General features: G+C 43.1%; 1 protein-coding gene across 5 annotated transcripts in view; it reads right to left on the bottom strand.

Annotated features, from left to right (window-relative positions):
- The window catches only part of RAI14 (retinoic acid induced 14), a 147,605-nt gene that overhangs the window by 114,568 nt on the left and 9,213 nt on the right, over positions 1–23,824 (bottom strand). For all 5 annotated transcript variants that reach the window (XM_060146943.1, XM_060146945.1, XM_060146944.1 and 2 more), the window contains exon 2: positions 781–863. In XM_060146943.1, the coding sequence (XP_060002926.1) occupies positions 781–816 (36 nt within the window). In that variant the 5' untranslated portion in view covers positions 817–863. The remainder of the gene's footprint in view (positions 1–780; positions 864–23,824) is intronic.

The following is a 23,824-nucleotide window of genomic DNA, read 5'->3' as shown; positions in this document are numbered from 1 at the left end:
ATCACGTATAATCCCGCTGCTATGCTGTCTTTCTCCATTTTCTCCTCTGGGCGACTTTGTCTCGTAATTCTGACATCATAACTGGTTCCTCCAATCCAGTCTTTTATGATGAATAACAAATGAGGAAGAACCCCAGGAATGCTGGGAGAATAAAGGTGCAGGCAGCAATAGATATTGCTGTTTCACCACAAGAGCCTAACAGAATTTAAAAGTTTTCTAAATGCCCAAGATGAACCTTGCTAACACGTAATTCCTAACCACTTTCATGAGACTAGCTTCCTCTAAGAATGACATTCTGAATCAGATCTGGGGGGACTTTAACGATGCTGAGGCATTTGACTGATTCTTTTTGTTAAGATGTTTAATTTCAGCCGATATAAGAACTGGTAGGCTGTTTTAAGGACTTTAGCTTTTATTCCAAGTGAGATGCAGAGTCGGTAGGTGGAGGGGGAGGGGTTGAGCAGTAGTCTCATTAGAATTTTAAAAGGAATACTCTGGTACTCTATCCGGAATCAAGGGGGGGAAAAAAGATGTTTAATTTGACTGTTCCTTTCTCTCCAAGGCACAGATGCCAGGAGTAAAAAAAAAAAAAAGTCATTTTCGGAAGCTATACACACATAGAGCAAGGAACCTAGAACACGCCGTTCACAAAAGCCACCCTGAGCTGGGCCCCAGAGTGCTTCTGGCTTCTGTAGTTGATTAACCCAGCACCTTATCAAGGTATGAGGGAGGGTGTTGCTGCAGCCCCAGGAACGTGGGGGGAACAGCCAGACTACTTACGTCACTCTTCCTGAACTTGGCTTTCAAGCTCTTCATGTTTAGTCCATTCAGCCTTCCAGAGCTCTAGAGGAGACTTTCAGCACCTAACCAGAGGAAGAAAAGAAGAAATTAAGTATCTAGGTTCCCAAACAAACACTATAGATACTCCCTCCTGAATGGATTAGGACTTCGGGCCATGGGTAGGCGACTGGGGTTGAGTCAGGAAGGTGGTCAGGGTTAAGGGCTGGGAAGTGGTAAAGAACATACGTTATTCCCGTTCGTGATACTACCTGGAACCTTCTGACATTTTCAAGCTAACCGAAACTTGAAATTTTATCCCAACTTCCCATTCAAAGTAGAAAAAGCTTAAGTAACTGCTGACCTGTCACTGTACAAAATACAGTATCCGTGTGCCTAACTCACTCCTCTCCACATCCTTCACATTACAGTTATACCCTCAACCTCCTCTGGAAGGGCCACCGTAGTGAAGCATGATAAGGAAAACAGCTCATATTCCAGATGCCATTCATTCCCTATTTATTTTTCTCAGTGTGGCTTCTTTCCTTCCCCCTCCTAGATGCACAGGGCAATGAGTGAAAAATGCAAGAAACAACAAAACCTCCCTCACTGAATATGTCATTCCTTAGGAAGCCACTCAAAACAGTGAAAGACTCCCCCCAGGTCGTCGTGGGACCCAGTGATTCAGAGCCAGAGCTGGAAAAGTTTTAAGAAACCACCTCATTTAGGAGGGGTCTGTGGTCCCTTCAGAAAGTGAAGGTAATTTTTGGAATGACAGTATATATGTACTTTCTTTAAGAGAAGAAAGTTCCTATATTCATCAGATTCTGCAAGGGGGTTGTCACCATCCAAAAGGTAAGACTATTGATCTAGTCTAAGCCCCTCACTTTCCAGAGGTCGAGACAGAGCCTCCTGAGAGAAGTGAAGAAACCTGTGTGCATTCCCAAAACCTCTGTATGATAAAAGTCAAAACCAGACCCCAAAGTCAGACTGACGGTTGAATGCCTTTTCCGCTGCCCTACAGCTTTAAAACTAAAACCCAACAGTAAACTTCTGTGCTAAAATATGGTACAAACTTGATCTTTTCCATCTTTAAACCTGGAAAATGTACAGTGTGGAACCCTCCCGTTCAGGTCAAAAAGGCCCGAAAAATCTTTGTGCAAGTTCCCATCACCTCGTAAGTGCTCCGGAAATGTAACTTCAAGCCTCAGTTGACAAAATGAGAACAGGGGACATCAACAGTCCTGTCCATTTGAGGACTAAGGAAGGGTGGTAGGATGTTGACCACAGTTGACCATCATTTTTCAAAAGCCTTTCAAGGTCATCATGTTTCTCCACCATCCTTATCATTCTGGACTAAACCGATTTGAGGAAACAGAGCAGGGGAAATGCAAGCAACTGAAAGGCTGGACTCATCCCTCCTCAGGTCTTCATCGCCACCTCCAGAAGTGGTCTAGCAGCTGCCTGGCTTCTAATCTGTTTACTTTCATTGCTGCGGCTGCCCTTAAGCAGGGCCCTTGGGCGAATGGTACCAAAACCCGGTCATCATAAAGCACCTCGATGACATTAATCTGGAGGCCACACCATTAGGCAGCCTCCCTGTGGTCCCTTTCAATCTTCCCAGCCTCAGCAGGGGTGACAGAATGTGTGTTGCCTTGGAAACCACACACACTGTAATTACACCTTGTTAACTGCCACTTATTTAACCACAGAGAAGGCTGGGCTGGGACCTGGACAGCAAAGTACCAACTCCCAGACAGTGTTTCTGGAAGTTGGCCCCCTCCTTAATCTGAATCAGAAGGACCTGGGGACAGTTTGCTAAATGCAAAAGTCAATGGAAATTGAATCTCAGGACCAGGGCCCAGGAACCTCCTTGGTTGAATATTTACTTGGCATACAAGTTTGAGAACCTAGAAATAAGGTACATGAAACAGGAACTATCCTTATCAAAGTTGCGCTGGTTTATAAAACAGCCCTTCTTCATGTCAAAGCAAACCACGTTTGATGAATCCAAGTAGAAATAATGACAATCAGATGTTCCCAACCTGTCACTGGCTCATGGTTCTCCATCAAATGTAGCTAGAAAACGGAAATCGCCCTTTCAGTTCAATTCCTTCCACCCTCTGGGAGAAGTGCTAATAACCAAGAAAAGAGGCCAAATCCATGCAGCAGGAAAAGAAGCAAAGAGAAACCCAGGCTTAGATAATCCACAAACTGTGTAGCCCACCAAGGTGGAACCACCCAAAGCATTCCTTCAGGCAAGAACGCAATGTCTTAGACGACCAAGTTGGGTCGGATTTTTGTTTGAGGTCACGTTGGGGTGGGGGTGGGGGGGTGTTCGTGGGCGTGGTGCCAGTTTTTTGGGGTGTTTGTCTTCGTGTCTGCTGCCCCCCAACCCACCCCCAGCATGGCAGTGAGAAGTATGCAAAGGAACAATTAAGACGATTAAGTAAATAAAGCAAGTAATTCCAAAAATTCCCAGGGGGAGGTAATTAACTGTGAAGTGAATGTTTTCCTGGAATCAAGGCTCTGGGTGTGTGAGAACTGGGTGGTCCAAGAGTATAACTCCAGGCTGACAGAGATAGGGGTCAAGGGTAAAGAAGTTCTGGAAACCCACAGAATAGTAACTTCAGAAACAAGAACTGTAGCTGGGGGTAATTCAAGTTAGTAACAGATCACAGCTTTCTCAGTATTGGTAAAAGAACCTAACCCCTGGAAGCCAGGACTAAGGAGAAGTCACCTGCCCCTGAAATGATGCTGGGCTCCCTCTGCCTCAATACCTCTTCCTCTTCCCCAAGAGGACCCAGGAGTCAATGAGTGACTTGCCTTCCTTGGGTCAGCTGGAATCTTACAGCTCTAATTCCCAAATTCAAACTTCCAAAAGCCAGACTGGATAAAGTGATATCTATCAATTTAGCCAGGCTACACTAATAGCAGTCCTTGGAAAAGTCACTTAATCAAGATGCTTAGATCAAAAGAGCTGCGGTGAAGCCAAATTAATTGCACGGGAGTCTCATTTGAATGGTTCAAAAAGAGGATGAAATGTTTCACGTATATGGGAAAGGGTGTTTGAATCACATTCTCCCCTTTCAAGCATGTCTACTCACTGAGCAGAAATGTTAGTCAGTTTGCTGCCTGCGCAAACCCAGAATAAGTCACTGAAACACAGCTTCGTCACCCGTCATCACGTGATGTCACTCCATCGCGTAGGATGGAGTAGGGCAGAGATGCACAAACGTGCTGCCCTCTCATCTGAAATACTAGATCCAACGAACAGGGTTTGTTAATCCATTTTCCCTTTAAAAATAATGTAACTCTCAATCAAAGCTTAACATGAGCTACCTTATCTGATATAATTCTAGCCTGAATCAAAAAAGCTTGATATTAGCCTATAGGGCTACAGTATGAACTAATAAGTTAGACTTCTTTGAGTATTAAAAATGACTTATAATAGGGCTTCCCTGGTGGCTGTGAGTCCGCCTGCCGATGCAGGGGACACGGGTTCGTGCCCCGGTCCGGGAAGATCCCACATGCCGTGAAGCGGCTGGGCCCGTGAGCCACGGCCGCTGAGCCTGCACGTCCGGAGCATGACTTATAATAGATACAGAGTTTCCTTTTGGGGTGATAAAAATGTTCTACATTTACTGCCATGATAGCTGTACAACCTGTGAACGCACCAAAAGCCATTCAACTGTATAACTCAAATGGGCAAATTGAGGAGGATGCGACTGAACAAAGCTGTCGTTTTTTTTTTTAAAGTTTAATAATCTCCATTACCTCTCCGATGCTTAGGGTTAAAAAAATTCCAGGTTAGAAACGTCTGGACTGACTGAAAATGAACTTCGAAGGAACAAAGGCTAACAAGCAGTGCCCTTAGTGCTAACATGTGGTTGCTCCTAGATTCTCTTTTTTTTTTTCTTTTTTTTTTGCGGTATGCGGGCCTCTCACTGCTGCGGCCTCTCCCGTTGCGGAGCACAGGCTCCGGACGCGCAGGCTCAGCGGCCATGGCTCACGCGCCCAGCCGCTCCGCGGCAATGTGGGATCTTCCCGGACCGGGGCACGAACCCGTGTCTCCTGCATCGGCAGGCGGACTCCCAACCACTGTGCCACCAGGGAAGCCCTAGATTCCATTTAACCATTTCTCTACCATAAGCCACCCCCAGCTGAAACGGTTAGAAAAAAACGCTCCTGTCTTCTATCTTCCAACCACTCCTTCTCCCACCCGCCCCCGCTTCCATCCCGACATATGACGCCAAGATTATCTCATAAGACAACACTGGCAATTATGTCAGCACATAAGGGTCCTCCTGGAGCCCCAGCCAGGTATTTGGATTCTGTAATCAGAGGTGAGGCTCAGAAATCTGTCAATTTTCTTTTTTTTAAACTTGCCGAGTGATTTGGATGCTCAATTAGATTGGGAACCACTGTTCTAGACTCAGTGGTACCATACCTATGATTGACACCTTCACTAAAGATAATCTAGAGACATTGTATGAGTAGATATAATAGACCCACGTTTTTGAGCATTGACTGAACCTTTCGAAATATTGTGTGGGGTGAGAGGGGAGCCCTCTACGCTGAAATCTAGGAGAGAAACTAGCAGGTTTCCCATGGCCACTAAGAAACGATATGAACTCGCAAAGGCAGATGGCAGTGGTACCCACATGTACATTTTCCTGAATCACAGGAATGTACTGGCATCCAAGATGCCATATCCCAGGATTCAAGGGCAGTGGTTTAAAACAATTCCCTGTGAATCACCACAGCATTAGAGGTGAAAAGAACATCAGACTTAAAATCCAAAGCACTGAAGAGGATACTGAACCAATGCAAGAAACTAAAATTAAAATACTTCTCTCCTTGCCAGCATCTACCACCTATTCTCCCTCAAGTACCTGTTTTCTCAATCATCTCTCTCCCACAAACATGGAATTTGAACCAAAAGCTATGAACGCTCAATGCTTTCAATCTGGCAAGACAAACACTATAAAAGGTAACTCCCCAAGGAGCAGTTTGGATGGCATGACAGGCTCTCTCGTCAGGGACATCTTTATCTGGAGAGACCTTTCACAGCATCAGAGACGTATTCACCATAGGGGTAGGGTCTAAGTGGCTATAAAGGAAACTCAGGATTTGGGCAAGCTGATGAGAAAAGGGCACCTTGTCAGGCCTTTCCCACAAGATCGGGTACACCCATCTGAGGTTTCCCAGGCAAGGGTCAGACACCTGTCCAAGCTCTGCCCTCAGTCCTAGAAGCTTCTCTCAGAAGGCTGTGTAGGTATGGTGGGAATCATTGCAAAGTTCTCTCCAAAGATCCTCCCCCAATCTCCACACACCCTGACCCTTTTAGACCTTGGATGTGAGCGAGGGGTTCAAGGGCCCCAATACCAATTTTTGACAAATCTGAAAATGTACATCTCAGGCTGTTTACGTTGGAATGGAGGATTTTCAGCGTAGAGTTTTCATTTTGCTCATTACTCGGGTGCTAGCCATTGGCATAAAATCGGTAAGTGTTTCCTGAAGGAATGTGTAGGACAAAGATACAGGTCAGGTGCCTGGGTAGCCTTTAGACTTTGCCTTTGACCTCAGCAAGGCTCTCTTTAGTCCCAAATGGACTGGGTTAGCTGTACTGGGGTTTGAGTAAACTCCGTGATCAGTTTTCACATCTACATGTGAAAACATTAAGAAGTTAAAAACAAACCAACCAACCAAAACCACCACCTCGTTTGGCCTATGAATCTTACCAGGCTGGCCCTCCTTTCCCCTCCTGCCTGCCTCTTCTCTCTCCTGGCTGTGCTTCTCCTACAGCATCTCCCTAACCACATGCTGAGCTCGGCCAAGGCAGCTGACCGTTCCAGTAATGGAATGTAAGAGTCAACAGAGAGCAAGGACCATCCACTAGAATCCTGGGGGCAAGCGCTTAGGACAGAGATTTTTATCAGCCTGATACAAAGCAGGCCAAGGACTCCCCCAAATCTACATGCCTGGTCTATTATTATTGCATGAAATTCTACCACTTCCAGTCAGGGAGCTTCTCAGCAAGGAAAGAGTCCATCCTGGCCATGCCCAAGTCTTCACCACTAACCTCAGCAGGACTCTCTTCGTGGTCCATACTCAGCAGAAGTTCACTGAGGCTGAGAGAAAGGATGAGTGACCAAGCACTGAGTGTCAAATTGCAAGCACGAAGATAGAACAGACATTTCATTCCAAAGTAAGCGGCCAGTCCAGCACACATAGTTTCAAAGGATTTAGCTGAAAACTGGTTTTAACAGGACTCTCAAACCTTCACTCACGTCCGGGGTTTAAAAGGAGCAGAGCACGTGGAGAATGGGGGCGGATCTTTCTTCAGAGAGAACTATGCAATGATTGCCATCACGCCTACTCAACCTCATGAGAAAGGCCTACAGGACCCCTTGGAGAGACTGGACAGGGGTCTGATCCCTGCCTAGAAAACCTAAAAGGTGGGAGAGAAACTGGCCTAAGCTGTGAGAATGGGGAAAAAAAGGAGCGGCGGCTGCTGGGCTGTGATCAGCCTGAACACTGGAGTTTATCTGAGCACAGATGTACGCCTCCTGTAGACCAGATGTAGGCAATTCATGAGAGACGGTGGTAAGCTGTCGTGGATCCTGTCTAACACAGTGGATTAGAGGGTGAAGAGAGCAGGAGAAACTGATTCCCAGATAGAGAAGCAGCAAAGCAGAGGTGAGTACATCACCTGCATCGAGGGAATCAGAGGGGTCCCCGGTGATGGTCCAGGAGCGGAACAAGGAAGGGGAGAGGGATCTCCAAAGCCCTCTACTAGTTTGCGAGGGCTGCCATAACAAAGTATCACGATCTGGTGGCTTACGCAAGAGAAGTCTATATCCTCACGGTTCTGGAGGCCAGAAGTCCAAAATCAGGGTGACAGCAAGGCTGATTTTGATTTCACTCTGAAGCCTCGCTCCCTCGTTGTGGGTGGTTTTCTTCTCCCATTGTTTTCACATGGTCTTCCCTCTTTGTGTGTCTGTGTCCTAATGTCTTCTTATGAGGACACCAGTCACACTCATATAACCCTATTTGCCTTAATCACATCTTTAAAGACCCTATCTCCAAATACAGTCACATTCCACAGTACTAGGGGTTAGGGCTTCAACATATGAATTTTAGGAGGACACAATCCAAACCATAATTCCCCCCAAAAGACCCCAAGGGCGAGAGTCAGCTCAAAACATCTATCAGGTTCAGAGAGCACAGCACTATCTTGCTATGTACCATCAAGTAAGAACTTTTTTTTTTTTTTTTTTTGCGGTACGTGGGCCTCTCACTGTTGTGGCCTCTCCCATTGCGCAGCACAGGCTCCAGACGCGCAGGCTCAGCGGCCATGGCTCACGGGCCTAGCCGCTCCGCAGCATGTGGGATCTTCCTGGACCAGGGCACGAACCCGTGTTCCCTGCATCGGCAGGCGGACTCTAAACCACTGCGCCACCAGGGAAGCCCAAGTAAGAACTTTCTTATCCCTATTACTTCGCATCTCCCCACTCCAACCCCCGGTTTACCATTGCAACCCTGGGGGGGCGTGGTGGGAACAAGAACACGACCATTAGATGAAGACAGGAGAAGAGGAGGAGAAAGCAGGGAAAGAGAGAAAAGGAAAGATATTTTCTTTTAAATCACACTTGAAATTTTAATTTTTATTTGAAATCAGGCATTCCAAGTTCTAAACTAAGAGTATTTGGCAATTGAAACTGACTGTAGAACTTTTTAAAAATCTAATCAGAAAAGTTACAGATTTCATTGAGAAGCAAGAGATAGACTCACTTCACTGAAAAAGTTTAAAGTGTCAGCGGGACACAAACAAAGCTGCTTTACAATCACAGCTTAGGTGTCTCATTTATTCAGCAAAGATACATATAAATGAATGAATGAGTCAACACACATGCAAACTTTACTAAGCATTAATTATGGGCTAGATGCTTCCACATATGTCATCTCTTTTATGAATTCACTAAGGTGCAGGTGTGTTAAAAGATTGCCCAGATGATAAGGAAGGGGGAAAGGTAAGGGGGGAAAAAAGACATAAGCAATTGTTTCATTTTGGCAATGAATCTTTTCTAAAATACTCCAATATCTTACTTCCTCCCTCCAAAATATGATCATGTTCTTTGAAAACTGTAAATGCCATTCAGATTTTGTATCATAATAATCATGAAGTAAAACTCTTAAGAACATTAATCTCCCTCCCTATATCCACAACTTGCCTTTATTCGGGGATGACATTTCTTCTGAGAAACAAATACATCATTCTTCTTTAAAAATAAAACCTGCCATCAACCAGGACCGATCTTGGTCCATGAATCAGTCAGAGCCACCAGCACTGGTACGAAATTGGCCGGGGCTCTGGTAACACTACTATCTGGGCTGTCAAATCGGCTGCTAACATGCTCTGATAAGCCTACCAAAGGAAAGCCCCAAGGTTACCCTGTGTCCTAAATCCATCCAATTTAAAAAGCATGGGCTTAATCAAAACAAGCTACCTCTGGAATATAAAAATCACTCTAGGACTAAGAAATTCCATGTGATTATCCCTCACATTGAGTTTTTTTTTTAATTCATTTATTTATTTGTTTTTTGGCTGCACTGGTTCTTCGTTGCTGCGCGCGGGCTTTCTCTAGTTGCGGCAAGCGGGGACTACTCCTCGGTGCAGTGGCTTCTCTTGTTACAGAGCACGGGTTCTAGAGCGCAGTTTCAGTAGTTGTGGCCCACGGGCTTAGTTGCTCCACGGTATGTGGGATCTTTCCAAACCAGAGCTCGAACCCGTCTCCCCTGCATTGGCAGGCAGATTCTTAACCACTGTGCAACCAGGAAAGTCCCTGAGGTTATTTTTTAAGATGATCTCTAAAATGCCGTTCCTAGTGTACGTTTCCAAATCTTTAATGCTGGTGTCAACAGCTCTGTCGAAACACACCACGTGTCCATCTCTCAAGCAAAAAAGGCCGCCCTGCACACACCTAGTAATCAACCCGAAACGGTAAGCATATGTGCTAAGCACCTTACCTTCTTCATCTCAAGTCCATTCCATGGCTTTTCCCCATCTTAAGATCCAAAAGAACCAATCAAGTTTAAAAAGACAAGGCATGGGACTTCCCTGGTGGCACAGTGGTTAAGAATCCGCCTGCCAATACAGGGGACACGGGTTCGAGCCCTGGTTCCAGAAGATCCCACATGCCGCGGAGCCTAAGCCCGTGCGCCACGACTACTGAGCCTGCACTCTAGAGCCTGTGGGTCACAACTTCTGAGCCCACGCCCACAACGACCAAGCCGCGAGCCACAACTACTGAAGCCCACGTGCCTAGAGCCTGTGCTCTGCAACGAGAAGCCCGCGCACCGCAACAAAGAGTAGCCCCCGCTCGCTGCAACTAGAGAAGGCCACGCGCAGCAACGCAGACCAAACACAGCCAAAAATGAATAAATACGTTTATATTAAAAAAAAAAAAAGACAGGGCCACGCCACAAACGTTACTAGTTAAAATACAAAATGTGGAAAAAGCAAACAGTTACTGTGGCAAGCGGTTTGGCAGCTTCTTAAGTTAAGTATAAATTTACCATTCAACCTGGCAATTACACTCCTATGCATCTTGCCAAGGGAAATGAAAACACACGTCCACACAGAGATTTGTACGTGAACGTGTAGCAGCAGTGTTCATAATTGTGAAAAAGTGGAAACAACTGAACTATCCATCAATTAGGTACACAAAACGTAGCATTTCCACACAGTGGAATGCAGGACTATCCAGCACCAAAAAGGAACAAAGTGTTGATACATGCGGCGCAAAACCATTGTGCTAAGTGAAGGTCAGACACAGAGGCCACATACTGTAAGATTCCATCTGTATGACACATCCGGAACTGGCAAATTTATAGACAGGAAGTAGATTAGCAGTTGTCTAGGGCTGGGAACGGTAACAAGGAGGGACTGCAAATGAGCATGAGTGCTCTTTTAGGGGGTGAGAGAGGTGTTTTAAAACTCACATTGACTCCATTAAAAAATTCTGCCTAGGGCTTCCCTGGTGGCACAGTGGTTGAGAGTCCGCCTGCCGATGCAGGGGACACGGGTTCGTGCCCCGGTCCGGGAAGATCCCATGCCGCAGAGTGGCTAGGCCCGTGAGCTATGGCCGCTGAGCCTGCGCGTCCGGAGCCTGTGCTCCACAACGGGAGAGGCTACAACAGTGAGAGGCCCGCATACCGCAAAAAAAAAAAAAAAAAACTCAATGGTGGGAGGGAGGGAGACGCAAGAGGGAAGAGATATGGGAACATATGTATATGTATAACTGATTCACTTTGTTATAAAGCAGAAACTATCACACCATTGTAAAGCAATTATACTCCAATAAAGATGTTAAAAAAAAAAAAAACCTCAATGGTGGGAGAGGAGGAACCAAGATGGCGGAGTAGAAGGACGAGCTCTCACTCCCTTTTGCGAGAACACCAGAATCACAACTAGCTGCTGGACAATCATCAACAGGAAGACACTGGAACTCACCAAAAAAGATACTCCACATCCAAAGACAAAGGAGAAGCCACAATGAGATGGTAGGAGGGGTGCAATCACAGTAAAATCAAATCCCATAACTGGTGGGTGGGTGACTCACAGACTGGCATACACTAATACCACAGAAGTTCACCCACTGGAGTCAAGGTTCTGAGCCCCACGTCAGGCTTCCCAACCTGGGGGTCCGGCAACGGAAGGAGGAATTCCTAGAGAATCAGACTTTGAAGCCTTGTGGGAATTGATTGCAGAATTTCGACAGGACTGGGGGAAACAGACTCCACTCTTGGAGGGCACACACAAAGTAGTGTGCGCATCAGGACCCAAGGGAAGCAGCAGTGACCCCAGGGGAGACTGAACCAGACCTACCTGCTAGTGTTGGAGGTCTCCTGCAGAGGCAGGGGTGGGCTCTGTTTCACCGTGGGGACAAGGACACTGGCAGCAGAAGTTCTGGGAAGTACTCCTTGGCGTCAGCCCTCACAGAGTCTGCCATTAGCCCCACCAAAGAGCCCAGGTAGGCTCCAGTGTTGGGTTGCCTCAGGCTAAACAACCAACAGGGACGGAACCCAGCCCCACCCATCAACAGTCAAGTGGATTAAAGTTTTACTGAGCTCTGCACAGCAGAGCAAGTCAGCTCTACCCAACACCAGTCCCTCCCATCAAGCCTCTTACATAGCCTCATCCACCAGAGGGCAGACAACAAAACAAGAACTACAAACCTACAGCCTGTGGAACAAAAACCACATTCACAGACAGATAGACAAGATGAAAAGGCAGAGGGCTATATACCAGATGAAGGAACAAGATAAAACCCCAGAAAAACAACTAAATGAAGTGGAGATAGGCAACCTTCCAGAAAAAGAATTCAGAATAATGATAGTGAAGATGATCCAGGACCTTAGAAAAAGAATGGAGGCAAAGATCAAGAAGATGAAAGAATGTTTAACAAAGACCTAGAAGAATTAAAGAACAAACAAACAGAGATGAACAATACAATAACTGAAATGAAAACTACCCTAGAAGGAATCAATAGCAGAATAACTGAGGAAGAAGAACGGATAAGTGACCTGGAAGACAGAATGGTGGAATTCACTGCTGCAGAACAAACTAAAGAAAAAAGAATGAAAAGAAATGAGGACATCCTAAGAGACCACTGGGACAACATTAAATGCAACAACATTCTCATTATAGGGGTCCCAGAAGGAGAAGAGAGAAAGGACCAGAGAAAATGTTTGAAGAGATTATAGTCGAAAACTTCCCTAACATGGGAAAGGAAATAGCCACCTAAGTCCAGGAAGCGTAGGAGTCCCATACAGGATAAAAGGATAAACCCAAGGAGAAACACACCAAGACACATAGTAATCAAATTGGCAAAAATTACAGAGAAAGAAAAATTACTGAAAGCAGCAAGGGAAAAATGACAAATAATGTACAAGGGAACTCCCATAAGGTTAACAGCTGATTTCTCAGCAGAAACTCTACAAGCCAGAAGGGAGTGGCATGATATACTTAAAGTGATGAAAGGGAAGAACCTACAGCCAAGATTACTCTACCCAGCAAGGATCTCATTCAGATTCAGTGGAGAAATCAAAAGCTTTACAAAAAAGCAAAAGCTAAGAGAATCCAGTAGCACCAAACCAGCTCTACAACAAATGCTAAAGGAACTTCTGTAAGTGGGAAACACAAGAGAAGAAAAGGACCTACAAAAACAAACCCAAAACAATTAAGAAAACGGTAATAATAACATACATATCAATAATTACCTCAAATGTAAATGGATTAAATGCTCCAACCAAAAGACAGAGGCTTGCTGAATGGATACAAAAACAAGACCCATATATATGCTGTCTACAAGAGACCCACTTCAGACCTAGACACACATACAGAGTGAAAGTGAGGGGATGGAAAAAGATATTCCATGCAAATGGAAATCAAAAGAAAGCTGGAGTAGCTATACTCAGATAAAATAGACTTTAAAATAAAGAATGTTACAAGAGACAAGGAAGGACACTACATAATGACCAAGGGATCGATCTAAGAAGAAGATATAATAATTATAAATATATATGCACCGAACACAGGAGCACCTCAATACATAAGGCAACTGCTAACAGCTCTAAAAGAGGAAATCGACAGTAACACAGTAATAGTGGGGGACTTTAACACCTCATGTACACCAATGGACAGATCATCCAAAATAAAAATAAATAAGGAAACAGAAGCTTTAAATGACACAATAGACCAGATAGATTTAACTGACATCTATAGGACATTCCATCCAAAAACAGCAGATTACACTTTCTTCTCAAGTGCACATGGAACATTCTCTAGGATAGATCACATCTTGGGTCACAAATCAAGCCTCAGGAAATTTAAGAAAATTGAAATCATATCAAGCATCTTTTCCGACCACAACCCTATGAAATTAGAAATGAATTACAGGGGAAAAAACGTAAAAAACACAAGCACATGGAGGCTAAACAATACGTTACTAAATAAACAAGAGATCAGTGAAGAAATCAAAGGGGAAATCAAACAATACCTAGAGACAAATGACAATGAAAACACGATGATCCAAAACCTATGGGATGCAGCAAAAGCAGTTCTAAGAGGGAAGCTTATAGCTATAGAAGCTTACCTCAAGAAACAAGAAAAATCTCAAGTAAACAATCTAAACTTACACCTAAAGAAACTAGAGAAAGAAGAACAAACAAAACCCAAAGTTAGCAGAAGGAAAGAAATCATAAAGATCAGAGCAGAAATAAATGAAATGGAAACAAAGAAAACAATAGCAAAGATCAATAAAACTAAAAGCTGGTTCTTTGAGAAGATAAACAAAACTGATAAACCATTAGCCAGACTCATCAAGAAAAAGAGGGAGAGGACTCAAATCAATAAAATTAGAAATGAAAAAGGAGAAGTTACAACAGACACCACAGAAATACAAAGCATCCCAAGAGAGTACTACAAGCAACTCTATGCCAATAAAATGGACAACCTGGAAGAAATGGACAAATTCTTAGAAAGGTATAACCTTCCAAGACTGAACCAGGAAGAAACAGAAAATATGAACAGACCAATCACAAGTAATGAAATTGAAACTGTGATTAAAAATCTTCCAACAAACAAAAGTCCAGGACCAGATGGCTTCACAGGTGAATTCTACCAAACATTTAGAGAAAAGCTAACACTCATCCTTCTCAAACTTCAAAAAAATTGTGGAGGAAGGAACACTCCCAAACTCATTCTATGAGGCCACCATCACGCTGATACCAAAACCAGACAAAGATACTACAAAAAAAGAAAATTACAGACCAATATCACTGATGAATATAGATGCAAAAATCCTCAACAAAATACTAGCAAACAGAATCCAACAACACATTAAAAGGATCATACACCATGATCAAGTGGGATTTATCCTAGGGATGCAAGGATTCTTCAACATACACAATTCAATCAATGTGATACACCATATTAACAAATTGAAGAAGAAAAACCATATGATCACCTCAATAGATGCAGAAAAACCTTTCGACAGCATTCAACACCCATTTATGATAAAAACTCTCCAGAAAGTGGGCATAGAGGGAACTTACCTCAACATAAAAAAGGCCATATACAACAAACTCACAGCAAACATAATTCTCAATGGAAAAACTGAAAGCATTTCCTCTAAGATCAGGAATGAGACAAGGATGTCCACTCTCACCACTATTATTCAACATAGCTTTGGAAGTCCTAGCCACAGCAATCAGAGAAGAAAAAGAAATAAAAGGAATACAAATTGGAAAAGAAGTAAAACTGTCACTGTTTGCAGATGACATGATACTATACACAGAGAATCCTATAAATGCCACCAGAAAACTACTAGAGCTAATCAATGAATTTGCTAAATTTGCAGGATACAAAATTAATGCACAGAAATCTCTTGCGTTCCTATACACTAATAATGACAAATCTGAAAGAGAAATTATGGAAACACTCCCATTTACCATTGCAACAAAAAGAATAAAATACCTAGGAATAAACCTACCTAGGGAGACAAAAGACCTGTATGCAGAAAACTATAAAACACTGATGAAAGAAATTAAAGATGATACCAACAGATGGAGAGATATACCATGTTCTTGGATGGGAAGAATCAATATTGTGAAAATGACTATACTACCCAAAGCAATCTATAGATTCAATGCAATCCCTATCAAATTACCAATGGCATTTTTTACAGAACTAGAACAAATCACCTTAAAATTTGTATGGAGACACAAAAGATCCTGAATAGCCAAAGCAGTCTTGAGGGAAAAAAACGGAGCTGGAAGAATCAGACTCCCTGACTTCAGACTATATTATAAAGCTACAGTAATCAAGACAATATGGTACTGGCACAAAAACAGAAACATAGATCAATGGAACAAGATAGAAAGCCCAGAGATAAACACATGCACCTATGGTCAACTAATGTATGACAAAGGCGGCAAAGATATACAATGGAGAAAAGACAGTCTCTTCAATACGTGGTGCTGGGAAAACTGGACAGCTACATGTAAATGAATGAAATTAGAACACTCCCTAACACCATACACAAAAATAAACTCAAAATGGATTTGAGACCTAAATGTAAGACCAGACACTATAAAACTCTTAGAGGAAAACATAGGAAGAACACGCTTTGACATAAATCACAGCAAGATCTTTTTTGATCCACCTCCTAGAGTAATGGAAATAAAAACAAAAATAAACAAATGGGACCTAATGAAACTTCAAAGCTTTTGCACAGCAAAGGAAACCATAAACAAGATGAAAAGACAACCCTCAGAATGGGAGAAAATATTAGCAAACCAATCAATGGACAAAGGATTAATCTCCAAAATATATAAACAGCTCATGCGGCTCAATAGTAAAGGAACAAACAACCCAATCCAAAAATGGGCAGAAGACCTAAATAGACATTTCTCCAAAGAAGACATACAGATGGCCAAGAAGCACATGAAAAGCTGCTCCACATCAGTAAGTATTAGAGAAATGCAAATCAGAACTACAGTGAGGTATCACCTCACACCAGTTAGAATGGGCATCATCAGAAAATCTACAAACAACAAATGCTGGAGAGGGTGTGGAGAAAAGGGAACCCTCTTGCACTGTTGGTGGGAATGTAAATTGATACAGCCACTATGGAGAACAGTATGGAGGTTCCTTAAAAAACTAAAAATAGAATTACCTTATGATCCAGCAATCCCACTACTGGGCATATACCCAGAGAAAACCATAATTCAAAAAGACACATGCACCCCAATATTCATTGCAGCACTATTTACAATAGCCAGGTCATGGAAGCAACCTAAATGCCCATCGACAGACGAATGGATAAAGAAGATGTGGTACATATATACAATGGAATATTACTCAGCCATAAAAAGGAAAGAAATTGAGTCATTTGTTGAGACGTGGATGGATCTAGAGACTGTCATACAGAGTGAAGCAAGTCAGAAAGAGAAGAACAAATATCATATATTAACGCATGTATGTGGAACCTAGAAAAATGGTACAGATGAACCGGTTTGCAGGGCAGAAGTTGAGACACAGACATAGAGAACAAACGTACGGACACCAAGGGGGGAAAACTGCGGTGGGGTGGGGATGGTGGTGTGCTGAACTGGGTGATTGGGATTGACATGTATACACTGATGTGTATAAAATTGATGACTAATAAGAACCTGCAGTATAAAACAAACAAACAAAAAAAAACAATACTAAACTTTCTTTGGGTTATTTGTATGGATGTATGTTAATATAAATGTTTCAGACATTACATGAAATTTCTAAAAATCTTATATATTCTGGTATAATGTTATAAGTCATCATTCTAGTTATTACTCTAAAATGTATGTCTCAGAAATAACTAAATTTCCTTGTCAATTGCATTATTATGAACTTTCATCAAATCTTTAACCGTGGTCATTTTTAAGTCTTTTGTCATTTACAGAGAGTTCTGGGTGTACTCTGATGCTTTTGCAAAAATGTTCCTATAAAAGGGTTTCATCTTCAAGGAATTCATGGAAAAGACTCTGACAAGTACATGTTTCTGGTAACTGACTATACGGCTGAACTGAATGAATAAGCATTTTCAGAACTCCAATGGAAAACTGATGAACTCATAAAAGTGCTAACAAAAGATCAAGCTGAAAAAAAAAATTAATTACATGGGACTGAATGAACTGATGAGGATGATTATAATTTTTGTGACTTTCTGTTTCAATAAAAAAAAAACCCACAAGGACTCAGAGGCAAAAAATATACGAATCAATGTTCACTGCAAAGTAAAGGAGCTGTTACAGTGGAGGATTACTTGACTGAATGTCAATATTATGACATCGTATGAGTTTGTTTCGTATTCGGTAATTGCAATCATTGTTGCTTCTGTTGTGGTCATCCATTTACAATGCTTGGTGTCAATTTATCTCTTGTAAAAATAAAATACAGTGCATGTGTGTGAAAAAAAACCCCTCAATTGTGGTGATGATTCCACAACTCTATAAATTTACTAAAAATTGAACAGTACTGTATACTAAAAATGGTGAATTCTGTGGAATGTAAATCATACCTCAATGAAGCTTTTTTTAAAAAGATGAAATACAAAAAGTCAAAAGGAGGTCCATATGCAAAGTTGTTAGGTAGTGAGAAACATCTTTAGAGTGAAAGGGTAGCTCCCTGGATGGTTATATTTGATTCCCAAATGTTGGCTTACCGTGACGTCATCGGTTCTTTGACTCGGTTTTAAAATGGGGTAACTTGGACTCTCCACATTCTAGAATGTAGGAAATGTCATTTACGATGATCACAATGGTTCTGATGAATCCCTCCCCAGTCATCCAGTGCCTCAAATACTTCTGAGAATAAGGGATAAATAAGTTAATAACATGGATTCTGTGAATTCTGATACCCTAGGGGCAGGAGTGGCAGAGTAGATGGAAAACACAATGATTATTTCTGCTGCCCCAGCTACCATGTTTGGATGTCATTCGAACATCGTGTATTCATAAATCATATAGTCTCATCTCCAGTCCAACAGGGACGGGGTCCCTGCTCACTTGAAGGCAGGTCTCCACATTTTCTCTAACATAACGTGTTACCATGCACGCTGTCTGACCTGTGACCCTCAGTGCCCGCCTTCTTCTGATAACTGCACTCCTTCTAGAAAACTGTCCTCCTACCCCTGCCTCCCCATCACCACTGCAACCAGGTTATATTCTGACTGTAGCTGTTCCCTAGAGATGGGAATGTGTCCTTAGCAAGGCTATTCAGACACCCTCCCTGGGATTTCTGGGGGTGGGGCGGGGAAGAGGAGGGGGAAAGAGGAGGGGCAAGTATACGAGGAAGGGAAAAGAGAAGGGAGTGGAAGGGGGAAGAAAAAGGGAAGACAAGACCTTCCTCTCTGGCAGAGAAACTGGAAAAATGTGAGCCTGGCGGCTGCCCAAGGCCCAATCCTAACCCAGTGCAGAGAGCTGGTCTGAGGGAGGGAACCAGGAAGGCCCCTGACTCCAGGGATCCCAGAGGCCCTTACACCCTTTTAGCACAGGATTTGGCGTCACATGAGCCAAGGCACTCCGCCTTCTTTCCCGAGCTAGTTCAAGTTGAGTTTCCGTCACCTGCGATCTAAGAGTACTGACCAATCCTTCGGTGCCTTCTCACCTAGTCGACCTTGCTCAGGCTGTCACCTCAGATGCCACCATAAAAGAGGGGCCTAGGACCTCAGCAGCACTGCTGCAGCTTGCATTTCTGTCTGTTCAGCTCATTTCTGAAGACAGTAGCTCCATCCACTCCATGGACCTACAGAACTGAACTACACACTCTCCAGAGTTTAACTGGGCTGAGTACAATGGGGGGCCTATGAGGGCCCCTCGGAACCCACAGGTTAGGGAGGGCATACTGGTCACTCATTTGTTTGGCTGTTAGGTGCTCCTTGAACTGGCAGCAACGCCTCACCGCCTCCACCTCCAAGCACTCCGTTCTTTCTTCACCACAGAAGACCTGGCCAGCAAGCCCCACCTTCTGGGCTACTTCCATCCTGAAAATATGAATAGCTCTTTGGCTCTCCTACAGGAACCAGCCAACAAGGAAAACAATCATGAGTAACTGGAAATGAATAGCATTAGACTTTCAAAAACCTTCAGGAAATAAAAAGCCATCCAAACAGCTGGGCCCTGGAGGGACCCAGTGCTGCGGCTAAGGATGAAGACGGAAACTTCAGGACAGCTGGGGACAGGGAGAGAGGGGCAGACAGCGGGGAAGCTGCCCTGGAGTAGGGGGTTGCAACGCTGGGGTTCAGCTGGGCCGGGAGACCTCGGGGCCCAAGGATAATTCTTGGAGCAGTTAATCCTTGAATATCCCTCACTCACCCTAATTTATTCTAAACAAGACACCTGGAAGAGAAGCCCAACGCAGTGGCTCAGTCACCGCGGCATCACTCCCCAGGGGCTATGCCAACCTGGATGTGCCACACTACTGTCCTGGCAGCGCAAATGCAAAAGCCTTCCAGATCCCTTCCATTAGAAGCTCCAGACTGCTCCATGCCTGTGCTCTGTGGGGTGCCTAGAACCGCCTGCCCAGTGAACACGAACTCCTGTTGACTGAATTTGATACCCTGGACCTTCTACCTTTCAATTTTCAACGCTTTGTTGTGTTTAGGGATAAGAAGAAAACAGCATTAACATAAAGGATAGGGAATGCTTCCGTCAACTGCAACAAAGATTTAAAACACACCCACCCTGGGCGCCACGCATATCCGCAAACTCACATAGCTTGCATCCGATCCTACGAGGGCCTACAGAGTAAAAATATCGTGCCTACTCAAGAGCTTGCAATTTAAGAGGAAAAATAAGAAACCTATACTGTTTTATTTACTCATATACACTGAATACCAACTCTGGGCCAAGTACATAGGGGATGCAGAAATGTGGCCCATACGCAATCCTTGCCTACAAGAAAGAAAAAGAGGTCCATGTAGACGAATGCATTTGCATGACAGCAGAGAGAGACAGACTTGTAAACCAAGAACACAAATATCCATTATTCCATGTGTAATCAGTTTGTGATGAAGCTTTTGAGCTACTGTACTTCTCTAAGGAAACACTGAAAGCTAAGGGCCAAATTCCAGATAACTGGGTAGAGATGCAGGGAAGCTTAATCAAGCATGCATGTATTGAGGGCATTCTAGGTGTCCGGTGGTTACTGGGGTTACGGGACCTACAAAATGACATATTACTTAGACCAGTGCTAATACCGTAGTCATTAATCAATCACACGTGGCCACTGAGCATTTAGAACGTGGCTACTGCAAGCTGACACGCACTGTAAATGGAAAATACACAACGGATTTCAAAGACTTACTATGAAAAAAGAACGTCAATTATATCATGAATAGGTTGACTGAATATATGTTGATAGTATTTTGGATAGCCTAGATAAAATAAATTATTATGATTAATTTCATTTGCTTCACTTTCCTTTTTGTGCCTACCAGAAATTTTTTTTTTAATGAATTTATTTATTTTTGGCTGTGTTGGGTCTTCGTTGCTGCACGCGGGCTTTTTCTAGTTGTGGCGAGCGGGAGCTACTCTCCGTTGCAGTGCGTGGGCTTCTCATTGCGGTGGCTTCTCTTGTTGCAGAGCACAGGCTCTAGGCGCGAGGCTCCAGAAGTCGTGGCATGTGGGCTCAAAAGTTGTGGCTCAAGGGCTCCAGAGCTCAGGCTCAGTAGTTGTGGCACACGGGCTTAGTTGCTCCGCGGCACGTGGGATCTTCCCCGACCAGGACTCAAACCCCTGTCCCCTGCATTGGCAGGTGGATTCTTAACCACTGCACCACCAGGGAAGCCCTAGAAACTTTTAAATGACTTACGGTGGCTTGTATCTGTGGCTTGCTTATATTCTATTAGACAGTGATGATTTAGATCTTCCTTTCAAAGACTGATGACAGTATCCAATTAACAATAACAGCATTTACTTATTACTTACAAGGCAGGCACAAAATTAAGAAACAATGTACGTTATCATGTTTAATATTCACTTACTACCAAATCATAAAACTTAGATCTAGTAAATCCTGCAAGCTGATAATGGTTGAAAGTTAGTTTAAAAGATTCACTCTGCCACATGAAGAAGGAATGATTAATCAACAATTTTATTTCAAAACTGACAGACTTCTATGCAAACTATTACTGTTATATATGGTTCAGAAAACATATCTATTTTTCTCTATCAACAGTTGGACAATTTTCCAAAGGATTCAACAGGGAATTTAACTTCTCCTTCATTCTAAGTATCACCATCTTCATCTTAACCACAATGCTACTGCTCCGTGGCTAGATGATGACTGAAACAAGGCAAATTGTCTGGTGAGACTGAGGAATTTGTTAATACAGTTGGGAAGAGGACTGGTCATGATTAAAGGAAATGTGTCTTTACATTGTCCACATTACCCAAGGATATAAAGAAGGACTAAATGGAGGAATGACAACACAGGGAAACATAGTTCTGAACTACGCAGAAGATGTCCGGCAGATGTGTTTCAGTGACATATGGGGGCAACCCGTCTTTATAGCTATAGATTATAATGGCAGGTACAGTCATATTAGCCAATCTATCAGCAGTTCTTCAGAGGTAGGATGATAAGGAACATGATAACATTAGCAATAGTAATAACAGCCACAATAGCTATCATTTATTTAAATGATTACTTTGCAACATTTTATTGTTTTACTATTTGATTATAAGTGAGTATTATCTCATTTAATGCTCACACCACTTCGAAATTAGATGCTATTGTTTTTATTCTCAGTTTCAAGATGAGGAAATTGCAGCCAGGAACGTTTACTTAGCCAAAGTGGCACAATTTAAAAATGGAGAAGGCTGGATTCAGATTCAGCTCCCAAGCCCAAAATGCAACGCTGGGCTGCGTATTAGACAACACTAGTAATTAAAAAAAAAAAGTCTGGCCAACAAACCAACCGTTTTACAACTTCAAGAAGATTTAGTTGCCTTTAAAAGTGGAACAGTCCTCAGATCGGCCGCGGGCACGTACAGAGCTCCCCCTAGGAAGTCTGAATGGACCAATATGAAAAAAGGCATTCCTTCTGGCTGTTTGTCCTCACAACATTCCGGGGAAAGGTGGCATTTTTATTTCTTTGTCCTTTTAACATGTGGAGCATGTGCATAATGAATAAATCTAATGAATTTATCTAATGAATTTTTCACCAGTCAGAAAAATCCTTTTCCATATAGCTTTGCTAAAGATACCGAGACAATAACAGAAAATGTAAAGATAATTACAGACAAGTGAAGTGGCTATTTTTATACTCAGCTGAGCTGGCAAACTACAGATTATGGCGGAGGTTTCCATAGTTTAGCAACAATATGGAAGAGCAGAACTTCGAGATATTTAGATGCTTCCCCATCATTAGGACATTTCTGTTCCTTAAGAAATTGTTCTAGGGCTTCCCTGGTGGTGCAGTGGTTGAGGGTCCACCTGCCGATGCAGAGCACACGGGTTCGTGCCCCGGTCCGGGAAGATCCCACATGCCGCGGAGCGGCTGGGCCCGTGAGCCATGGCCACTGAGCCTGCGCGTCCGGAGCCTGTGCTCCGCAACAGGAAAGGCCATAACAGTGAGAGGCCGGCGTACCGCAAAAAAAAAAAAAAAAAAAGAAATTATTCTAATGTCCTGTATAACACCTCTCTCCAAGCTATAAAACAATGAAATACTACAATGCTTTAAGACAATTAAAAGCACCAATATCATAATAAAAGTGCATCTTAAAACAATCACCAGTGAGACACTAATGGGGCGGGGGGGGGGGGCAGGTGACATTTGTTCTGGAAGCCACACATAGAAGCACCCCGCCGGCAGGCTGCCACCTCAGATATCACCAGGATAGGGTGAGCTACTCTTTCTTTTTCTTTTGCCACCGTGGATATAAACACCCACTTGCAATGTAATGAGAATCAAATGCGCTTTGTTCCAAGCAGTATGCACTTAAAATAATCAGGGGTTGTTTTAAAGGAGAAGAAGAAAGCAAGCTTGTTGCCAAACAAGGCACCAACAGTAGCAGCCGTCAACAGATTGGCCAGGAGACAGGCTGGGACAGGAGTCATTCTGAAGAAATCTTGTTCTAGCTTTGAGACTGCAGAGGAAAAGCAATAGAAAAAGTCAACAAACAGCACACCAACATGGTGTAAAGTTGTATAGCACAGAAAGAATCTAATTACTGAGGAGTTGATCAAGATTGCTGACTGGATGTATACAGAAGGGTAGTGGCAGAAATGAGTCTTTTCTTTAAAAAAAAAAACAAAAACCTCCTAGGAAATCCTGGATGGTATACAGATATTGGTTGGTTTCCACGCCTATATTTTCAAGTTTTTCCCAATTTATAAAAAGCTCATAGGAAAGAAATGTGAAACTTTTTTCTCAAAAGAGAAAAATGATACAGCCCCAAAGAAAATTAAGGATTTTTTTTTTTAAACAAAGAT

Source organism: Lagenorhynchus albirostris, chromosome 3 (genome assembly GCF_949774975.1).
Source record: "Lagenorhynchus albirostris chromosome 3, mLagAlb1.1, whole genome shotgun sequence".
Lineage (NCBI taxonomy): Eukaryota > Metazoa > Chordata > Mammalia > Artiodactyla > Delphinidae > Lagenorhynchus > Lagenorhynchus albirostris.
Note: the sequence above shows the minus strand (reverse complement) of the source record. Positions and strands in the feature narration are given on the sequence as shown.